Here is a 10,332-nt window from a genome sequence, read left to right on the forward strand (position 1 = left end):
TGCAACCTTGTGGCATTTATCTACCAGCATGCTTGCTTTTTGGGCACAGCGCCCCCTGTTGGGCAGCTATATCTGAAAATATATCTGCTATATCTGAAAAAAAAAAGTTCCTCGTTACTTTCTCCATCAAATCGCATTATTATTATCTTGGCTGGTATTGCCATATCCTGTTCATATTATATCTCAATAAATGCAGCATTAATTAGGTTGTATTGATCATGGAGAGACAGGGACGTGAGGCCAGTTGGGTCAGGCTGCTAGAGAACCGCTGCCTTCCTGGGCCTAGCCGCTCATTGGACAGTCAGGGAGACGAGCCACCCATCGAGCCTCATTAGAGGCCGTCTGAAAGGCGAACCCCTTAGGACTTGCACCGCACATCCAGTACAACCCGTCATAGTGAGGAAACATTCTACTGCCATCTAGTGTTCAGAGGTGGAAGAACAACTCCATCTGTGAGCGTCGAAGCATCTCCATGCTCCTCGAAGCTTTTCTTTCCGGTCTGGTCAGTCAAGCTGTTGGAAAATTGAAGTCATTGGTCAGCTGAACACCGATAGCTTTTGTCTTAGATATGTATTGAAATTATTTGTAATATCAGGCACTGAATCCAAACTGTTTTTACCACATGCTGTTTTCTCCATGTCTTTCTCCACAAATGACTCCCAGCTTGTCTGTGCGACTCTGCAGGTAACTAATCTCCATGAGGGGCAGTACTATCAGTTCCATGTGTTTGCTGCAAATATTGTCGGCACTGGCAAGCCCTCAAATCCCAGTGAGTTTTTTCTGTGTGAGGAATGGACAATGGCAGAGCCAGGTGAGTGTGTACACAAACCACATCCACACACACACATATACACAAAAATCACATCTCTCTCTCTCAGACACACACACACACACACACACACGCACACACACACACACACACACACACACACACATACACCACTGTGCACACACACACAGAGGGAGAGTGACTCACAGACACTATTAGCACATTTAATGCTGCTGTTTACACTGTTGCCACTGTTACATGTTACCACTGTTACCACTGTAAACACTAAGAAAGAAAAACATATAGACTCAGGAGCTGATGCACTTAAAGCAACGCCAAAGAACTTTCCCTCTTTCGCACGCACGCTATTTGTTTATCCAGCACCGGCTTTGCATATAACGATGTCCACAGACAAGGTAGAATATTTTGCATGACTTATAAAAGTATGATGTATTGCGACATTAGATGCAAGTCAAATTTGTAGTTTCTTATGTCTCATTCCATCGACCTACACATCCGCTACCCGATCTGGCAAACTTACATAGTGCGGTTATAGCCGATAGAGGGCCGCGAAGCGAATGCAGAAGTGCCGTTCACCCTGTTACGAGTTGATGAACCACTGAAACAATTTTGGAAACATTTTTTAAGGTACAAAAAACTCTTTGGTGTTGCTTTAAGAATAGTGCCTGTTTCATGCTTTGCTTGTGCCTTAAAACATGGCATGATATGTACAAACAGACCGCACATGAGTAAGAACACATTTTACACATTAGATGGATGGATGGGTAAGTTGATGGATGGATGGATAAATGCCTTAATAAGTAATTAGGTGGAAGGAGGGCTCTATGGATATGCAAACAAATGAGTCCATTGATGGATTGCTGGATGAGTGGATGAAGAGACGCAAAAACTGACAAATGGAAGATGGGCGGTGACAGCTAGTGACAGATTCCGCTCTCCCCATCATCCGTCCTCTCAGGCCCCCCCTATGACCTGGAGTTCCGTGAGGTCCGCAGGAACTCCCTGGTGCTCATGTGGGCAGTGCCTGTGTATAAGGGCCAATCAGAGATCAGCGGCTATATGATTGAGCTCAGCGAAGGGCAGGAGTCTGAGGACTGGACACCTGTGAATGAGGAGCCAGTCACAAGCACTCACTTTAAGGTGTGTATGTTATTGGTATTAATATCTGATAAGGGGTTGTGTTATAAGTCCTGTGATGTGGCTGTTGATATGTTGATGTAAGTGTGTGATATGGCTGTTCCCATTTCCTGCTCAGGTATCTGGCCTCAAAGCAGGTCAGACATATCGTCTGCGTGTCTCTGGTGTCAATGAAGCTGGTGTGGGCATGCCCTCCCTGCCCTCTGAGCCAATCACAGCTCAAACTAAACCAGGTATACAGCACCACACATAACATCTCCTACCATCTCAAATTCCGTTTGTGCTCCTCCATGTGCAGGCCTAAATGATGATTACTTTCTCCTCAGGAACTAAGGAGGTGGAGATTGGAGTGGATAACGATGGCTTTATTTACCTGGCCTTTGAGGCGGATGAAATGACCAAGGACAGCAAGTTTGTCTGGAGCAAGAACTATGACGAGGCTATTGATGCCGGAAGAGTCAGGGTGGAGACTACGAATAATAAGTAAGGAGAGAATAGCTGTGTGTCTCTCTGTGTGCGTTTGTGTATGTATGTGTATGTATGTGTGTTTGTGTATGTATGTGTTAATGTGCATGATCAGCTGTATGCGTGTCCAGTTGTGTGTGTACGTGTGTGTGTGTGTGCGTGCGTGCATGTGTGTATGCGTGCATGTGTGTGTGTTCATGTGCGTGTGTATCACAATGCTCTCGATCTCCCTACAGGTCCGTTCTGACCTTCCTTGAGCCGACTGAGGAAGACCTGGGCCTGTACACAGTGGAGCTTAGCGACAACCCTGAAGCCTCCTCCAGCTACACCTTCACTGCTGAGGGTACGCCACAGCCCTCCTCTCCCTCCTGTTCCCTATCCTTCTTCCCTATCTTGCTTGCTCACAACTCACTCTGTCATTTTCTGTTCTCTGAATAGAACCCCGTTAGCGCTCAATTTGCCATGCTCTCATCCCCACTGTGCAGGCTTCACTACAGCTTTGTAGGCCTGTACAGTTATCATTTACACACAAAATACATATACATATCATGCTCAAGTGATGCATTTTTTTGCAGCCGCCAAGAAAACCAAGAATAGATGCCAAAGAACTTCACATTAACTGGATGAGTGACTGACTGCATTTGTAGAGAATCTATGTGCATTTTTGAATATTCATTAAGTTGCACAAAATGGATTTTTTTATGCATTTATGCTCAATACCCACCCGCACAAGCTCCAGCTCTGGAGCACATCTGGGCCGACGGGCCTCCCCTATCGGAGTCAACCTCATGAATCATTCTGCTTGGGAAATATGCATCTGTGTCAGGCACAATGCAGATGTTAATGTACCACTTAGCCTCTCAGAAATCTTTCCCTCTCTCCCCCTCTCTCTCACTCTCTCTCTCTCTCTTGTGTTTCATTTCTCAGACCTCGAGCGTCTCACAGAGTTGGGCTGGCACATCAGAAACCCATGTAAGTGAGATAAATGGAGGTACTTGGCTGGGGCACAGCTAATGAATTACCCAGGCTCCTTGCATTTGTTGTCCCCACAATATTTATGCCCTTTTCCCCCGAAAGCTTGTGTCATTTCTTTGTTTTTGCCCCTCATCTGCATGTTTGTTTATGGTCTTTTCTGATTATGGTTTGTGTTGATGTCTCTGAACACGTGTTTGTTGGATGCTGTGTCTGGGTCAGTGATCCAGCTGAAGTCAGGCTGGAAAGTGGACGTGTCGGAGCAGGGTAATGTTCGCCTGTGGCTACAGACTGAAGCCCTGTCCAATGCTGCTGAACTGAGGCTCATCCTCAACGACAAAGAGATCTCCAGCACACAGGTACACATGCACACACACAGACACACACACACACAAACACACACACACACACACACACACACACACACACACATAAGCAGGCTATAATTTAGCCAGAGCAAACAAATATAGTCATTTGCCTTAAAGGTTATACATATACGTAGCCACAGTGTTATGAAACTGCTCTGAAAATAGCCAGTGTTGGAGATGAAGGAGAGAGTAGCTGGGCCATGTGTCTTAATCTTACCTGGGGATTTAGCACTTTCATTATGAAATGGTTTACGTGCACAGGGTTTCATAACATTTGTTGTAGGCTGCTTCATTCATCTTAAACTCTTTGTTTTAGACACATTCAGTGTCCCTGTTTGACCCTACTGTTATCTAATCGGTATAAAACACATTGATCTCAATACAAATTTCAAGTTTTTGTCTGAAATTGCACTGTGCCTATTTACAAGGGCATTGTTCCCACCTCTTTTGGGGCCTACCATCAAATGTTGGGCCTCTATAGAAAGCTGAGAACCTGTAGTTTTCGTATGAAACAGTCAAAATAACTGTATGATGTACTCACACAGAGTTACAGAGGCTAGAATATAGTTTTTTCTTTCTGCCGGATTACAAGCATCTCTGAACTGACCACATTTCATCCCTCTAGGTCACTTGATATCCCTTAGAAACACAACTGAGCCCTAGCACCAGGTCTTGTGAAGCTATGTGCAAAAGTAGATCATTATAGAATGAAAATATGAGTGCTTTAGACCATTATTTGCCAAGGTATGCTCATGCGTTTTGTAAAATGCCTATGGAAACTCTCCATAGGACTTTTTGTTATCCAAAATGCATACTGACACTCAAGTGCTTACTGCACATGAACCCCTTTGTGTAGAAGCATAACCCTGGTCTCAAATGAAAGGTAACACTTTGAGGTTTCATGTGGACTATTTATATTGTATGTCAGGTGTTCTGATATAGACTGACTACACAAAATATGGAATAATTACAAAAAAGTCTCTATTTTTGCATTTACTTTGTTGGTTCAATGAGTGTGTAAGATAGACTATACATCTGTACAACTAATATTGGATAATACAACATGAAGATTGCATTTCTATGGATTCTTGTGAATATTTCAGTACCCAATATGTTGCATCTACTTATGGTGCTGCAGCTACACTGCCGCCAGAAGTCAGGGTAGCCCCAAAAGCGGAGGAGGGGGAGGGGGGCATTTTGGATCAAATTTAATTGAGACATAATAAAATGAATCTGAGAATGTAAAGCACTATACAGATTGTACATGAAAAAAGTTGTAATTTTTGGATTCCCAAGAGCCAAAGCTTTGAAATGGTGTATAACATTACTATGCTACATAGCAATATGGTGCATACAATTGATTTAGAATGTTGGGGCGAGGTGGGGGAGAGGGGTAACCGTCCCGCTGGCGGGACACTGAAAATTATGTTTGATGTCATGCTATTGCGATGCTCTGGTTCAATTTCTGTTCACTTTAGCTGAAATATACCAGTAAGTGCTAATTAAATTTAAAAAAATGGTGTTGCTTGGGGACAATGTCAAGGACATTTACAGTGAACACATCTGTGGTCGTGGTAATGGCCATTTTTTTAATTGTCCATTTTGATGTATCTGCTCCTGCCATGCCCTTAAACGAAGGCCCGCAAGATCAACTTTGACAAGGCCAATGGTCTGGTGGAGATCCTGTTTGACCAGCTGTCCAGGGAGGATGAGGGCTCGTACACTGCACAGATGAGAGACGGCCGTGCCAAGAACCAGTTCACCCTGGCGTTTGTGGATGAGAGTGAGTTCACCCTCTGATAGCAGAGTGTGTATAGGGCCCCAGTGAGTTTGCTGTTGAGAATTTGTTCAGAGGGCAAAGGTGCGCAGAGTTTGAGATCATATAATTTGCATACACTACATAATATGTGTCTGAAGCCCAAGAGACCAGAATAAGATTATACTGCAGGATAGTAATGATCAGGTCATGAACTAATCTCAGGCCTCAGGTGAATAATGTAGCATTTGTATTCAGTCTTGTCTTTACTCACTGCAAGGACATTTGGCATAAGATTAGGTCTTTACACATGGTTACAAATACATCTTCTGACCATATACATAGTACACTGTTATTATTACAGTAACTCACTTGATTTGATTAAATTTAGAGAAAAGGTGCATTGGACTTGTCATTTGTAGTAACTGTTATTCAGGTTAACTGTGACTAAAGTGTGATAATGTAACATCATTTTGTAAGGTATACATAATAAATTCACATTGTTGCATTTGTCATTTACTGAAAAAACGTGTTTTGTCTTTTCACAGAGTTCCGACAGACTTTGGCCAAATCCCAGGCCAACAGACGGGACTGGAAGAGAAAAGCGGGTGAGTGACCTCCGGGGCACACACCTGCCCCGTGTGCCCTCACCTCAGAGTCCCCCTGGCCAATCACAGCTCTCCATCAAACGGTGTCAGAGTACTGAGGGCGACAGGCCGAGTCCCTCCTCTAGCAGTGAACCGGAGACGCTTCCATTGCTCTGTCTCTATTATTGATGTGGGGGGGCACCCTGCAACATGAAACCCACTACATTCCATTTCCCAGAATCGGTTCTTGCCACTGTAGTGTGCAAGTTGTAGTAGCTTTCCTTTGACTTTTCAAGTTTTTCAAAGCACAAAAGCATTAAAAGTTGTTTGACGTGTTTTTCATAGAGATATTTCATTTTGTCTTGTGGACAAAGTAATCATCAGATATATTCAGAAAGGTTCTCTTTGTCTTTTTTCTCCAAAGGACCTCACTTTGAGCAGTTTTTGTCTTGGGTCGTGACACCAGACTGTGAGATGATAATGACATGCAAGGTAATCCATCACTGTGACATTTTTCAAAAAATGTGTGTGTGTGTGTGTGTGTGTGTGTGTGTGTGTGTGTGTGTGTGTGTGAGAGAGAGAGAGAGAGTATGTGTGAGAAAGATAGTAAGAAACCTTATTCACTGACACTACGTATATGGATGCAAAAAAATACAGAAAATTGAACCTGTTCTATAAACGCTTCTGACAGACAATTGATAGTGTGAGGTTGTATTTGGGTTTTTTTTTAATCATCATCAACACAGACTCAGTTTCAAAGGCATTAATGTGCAAGTATACCATCTGAGTACAGGTGACCAACATAAACAAGGACACCACTCTGAAGTGGTTCAAGGATGGAATGGAGCTGAAGCAGGCGGTCACTGACATGAGCAAATGCATTAGCACCCTGACCATTCCTCAGGTGTGTGGCGTCATCACACACACACACACACACACACACACACACACACACACAAATCAGAGTTTGTGATATGAAATATTAACATAACTCATTTTCATAAAATAATGTGATCCTGGTGTAAAATTATTCTTTTCATAATTGGTTATAATGGACCTTGTTAATTATCAGTTGATGATATGATGACCAAGCCACGTTCCTCCACCAGGTGACCAAGGGGGAGGCAGGTGTGTACAAGGTAGTGGTGTCGGACAGCAGAGGGGAGGACGAGAGCGTTCTGGAGCTGCTGAATGAAGGTGAGGCCTGTGACTGACCAGTGACCACTGTCTCATCAATAAGCTCCTGCTTTATTCTCCAGTCTGTCACTTCAAAACCTGCTGCCACTCCAAATGCTGTCTGTGTTTGTGATCGGCAGAGTTCGACCGGCTCATGCAGCACCTGAGTAAAGCCTGTGGTGAGTGTGTGTACGCCACTTTTCACATTGGGAATTTAATTCAGTCAGGAAGAGAGAAGATACAATGTTTGAGTTCATCCTGGAACAGATGGGGTCTTCTCCTCCTCTTACATCAAGGGCTCTTATGCTCTGTGTGTGCGTGCGGCCGTGCGTGCATGCATGTGTGTGTGTGAGGTGTGTGTGTGTGTGTGTGTGTGTGTCTGGTGTATTTCTTTGAGTGTGTGCCCTCTCATGCCTTATCTGTTGTGCAGCCTTGTCTGCTAGTCCAATGAGGATCCAGTGCACTGCTGAAGGCTTCAAGCTCTACTGTTCCCTGAAGTATTACCTGAGCTACCTAAAGACCAGCTGGCACTTCAAGTGAGTAGGCCCATTCAGGCATTCTACAATTCAAAGCCTTGAGTGCTGACAGGTAAAACGTGACCAGCATTTCCTGTCCAACACTGTCCTGCTGTGGCATTTCTCAATGAGATCTACAGTACTTGTGCGTGTTACAAATATCACTTTATCACTCAGGCATTAAGCACATCTTCTTATTGCCCTATGTGAATATGAGTCTTATTTGAGATTGAGTCAGAGCTAAAATTCAATACGGTCTAAGATTGTGGGTACAATCTTACTTGAAAAAGTGTGGAGGAGGAATGCAGACCCAACTAGAGGTGCTGGCCAAGAGGTTATCAATTTAAAAGCTGAGTAGCCGCACACTCTGACCTCTCGATATATTTATTAATGACCAACGTTTCGGTGCACAGCCTGTTTTGAACCTTGATAAAGGCCGTGTGCCGAAATGTTGGTCATTAATAAATATATCAAGAAGTCAGAGTGTGCGACTACTCTGCTTTTACCATCTTAAGTTCATAAAACGAATGTGTTGAAAACAACTGTGTTGTTTTAAACAAATCTCTATGTCCAGATACAACACAGTTTGTTCCTTTTTTACTTGTTGCACAATATGTGTTGAAAATAACATAACTTGCGTTGAAAACAACACAACTTGCATTGTTTCTAAACACATCTCTGTGTCCAGATAGGGACAACACATTAGTTTTAAGAATGTACTTGAAGAGCATTTTATATGCATCTGTGACGATTCGCTGGTGTTGTCGTCGGCTTCAGGGAGAGGAGGATTGATCTGGACGAGAGGACAAAGCCTGGAAGCAGCATGCTGAAGCTGTGGATTGAGATCTTCCATCCAACTGAGAGCGATAAGGGGAAGTACACTCTGGAGATGTTCGATGGTGTGGACACTCACAAACGGTCACTGGACCTGTCTGGCCAAGGTAATGAGCCTCAGCATGGCATATGGTTAATGTCCCGTTCGAAAATGACTGGGCAGATGACTATAAAGATGATGGCCATTATAGGCAATCACATTTCAAAACACTCACTTGATCTCCTTCTCTGTTTCTCCTTTTGAAGCATTTGATGATGCCATGTTGGAATACCAGAGACTGAAGTAAACTAGCTTCCATGCTTTGCATGTTCACTGTGGTAGTCCCGTTGACTAGTGTGTTTGATGTGTGCCTGCCTGTGTGTGTTTTCAAATCTTACTGCATGTCCTTATTAGATGACGCTATCCTTTTTACTGGAGCGCCATGCAAATGCGCTCTGTGGTGGAACCAGTATTAATTGTGTGATTCATTCCTTCCTTCAGGCAAGTTGCGGTGGCCGAGCGAAGTAAGGCCTGGTTTATGTAATATGTGCAGTCATTCTTGTTCTTATATAATCTGCGCTGCGAAGCAGCTAAGTGGGAGCACTGCAGATGTCTAATGTAATCCTGCTTAATTCCCCTCCCGCAGACCGAGCTCGAGTTACCAAGGGCCTGCCTGATGTGGTGGCTATCAAGGAGGAAAAGGTGTGATATGAAATTTAATGAACCATTTCATGTCTGTGTGAGACTTGCAGTTCTTGAAATGAGAAGTTCAAGTGTGAAATGGATTACATCCATTTGTAACATAAAATGAGTCGAAGCTGGCAGTGTACAGTACATTTTCTGTTAAATTCTTTCTTTGAAAATCGACTTGTGGACCTTGTCCACATGGGACTCAAGGACACTTCCAGAATATAAGGCATTATTTGTAAATATATTTATATTTGTAATATGAACCATTATTGTATAAACTCTTTACAGTTCTGCAGACGACAAAAGCGACATTATTGTACTATTGTTCACATTTCAGCAGTGTTCTCATGATGACCTCATCATGATTTATCTCTTCTCATATGTCCATCCACTATAACAGTCTCTGTGCCTCACCTGCTTTGCTGATGGGGAACCAGCGCCAGAGATGTTCTGGCTGAAGAACGACAGAGAAGTAGTCACCAGAGACCAGTTCCACGTCGCTAAGGAACACAAGTGCTCCACCCTCACCATCAACAAAGTCACTATGGAAGACTCTGGCAACTATAGCATCTTTGTACGCAACCAGTATGGCACTGAAACGGTTAATGTGACCGTGAGTGTTTATAAGCACGGGGAAAAGCCTCGCGCTGATGCAGTGGAGATGTAGTGTCACTGAGGCCCATGACTTCCAAGGGAGCCCTGCCTGCTGTTTGACATCTTCATAGTAGCTTTCATGAGAAATGCCATTACCAGATGCACCTGTTGCATTAATGCTTGTTTGTGTTACGGTGCATTGGCTTTTGACAGCAACACCCAAATAAAAATAATAATAACAAAAAAAATTATTATTTGTGTTTCTCTGTCTGAATAAGACAAATGAGAGAGAATTTGCTTGTCTATTACCTTTGACAAACAAACTTATTCTCAAGCAAGTACAAACCAGAACCCACCAGTGCAAATTCTGTTTAATTCAAATTACATTACATTGATACAATCATGTATGTAAAACGGCCCCTGGGCTCACTAACACCATAGAGCAGTGGTTCTCAAACTTTTTCTGTA

At 43.3% G+C, this 10,332-nt stretch overlaps 1 protein-coding gene across 3 annotated transcripts in view; it reads left to right on the forward strand.

Annotated features, from left to right (window-relative positions):
- myom3 (myomesin 3) overlaps positions 1 to 10,106 on the forward strand; it is a 49,872-nt gene extending 39,766 nt beyond the window's left edge. For 2 of the 3 annotated variants that reach the window (XM_048261311.1, XM_048261310.1), the window contains exons 19-37: positions 685 to 811; positions 1,749 to 1,930; positions 2,046 to 2,160; positions 2,254 to 2,410; positions 2,629 to 2,735; positions 3,320 to 3,364; positions 3,587 to 3,723; positions 5,371 to 5,515; positions 6,037 to 6,096; positions 6,500 to 6,567; positions 6,869 to 6,979; positions 7,185 to 7,272; positions 7,392 to 7,430; positions 7,682 to 7,787; positions 8,544 to 8,707; positions 8,847 to 8,883; positions 9,082 to 9,104; positions 9,227 to 9,282; positions 9,671 to 10,106. In XM_048261311.1, coding sequence (XP_048117268.1) covers positions 685 to 811; positions 1,749 to 1,930; positions 2,046 to 2,160; positions 2,254 to 2,410; positions 2,629 to 2,735; positions 3,320 to 3,364; positions 3,587 to 3,723; positions 5,371 to 5,515; positions 6,037 to 6,096; positions 6,500 to 6,567; positions 6,869 to 6,979; positions 7,185 to 7,272; positions 7,392 to 7,430; positions 7,682 to 7,787; positions 8,544 to 8,707; positions 8,847 to 8,883; positions 9,082 to 9,104; positions 9,227 to 9,282; positions 9,671 to 9,937 — 2,034 coding nt within the window. In that variant the 3' untranslated portion in view covers positions 9,938 to 10,106. The remainder of the gene's footprint in view (positions 1 to 684; positions 812 to 1,748; positions 1,931 to 2,045; positions 2,161 to 2,253; positions 2,411 to 2,628; positions 2,736 to 3,319; positions 3,365 to 3,586; positions 3,724 to 5,370; positions 5,516 to 6,036; positions 6,097 to 6,499; positions 6,568 to 6,868; positions 6,980 to 7,184; positions 7,273 to 7,391; positions 7,431 to 7,681; positions 7,788 to 8,543; positions 8,708 to 8,846; positions 8,884 to 9,081; positions 9,105 to 9,226; positions 9,283 to 9,670) is intronic. The other variant, XM_048261312.1, reaches the window with a different exon arrangement.
- Positions 10,107 to 10,332: the final 226 nt, after the last annotated feature.

Source organism: Alosa alosa, chromosome 13 (assembly GCF_017589495.1).
Source record: "Alosa alosa isolate M-15738 ecotype Scorff River chromosome 13, AALO_Geno_1.1, whole genome shotgun sequence".
In the NCBI taxonomy this organism is placed as follows: Eukaryota; Metazoa; Chordata; class Actinopteri; order Clupeiformes; family Clupeidae; genus Alosa; species Alosa alosa.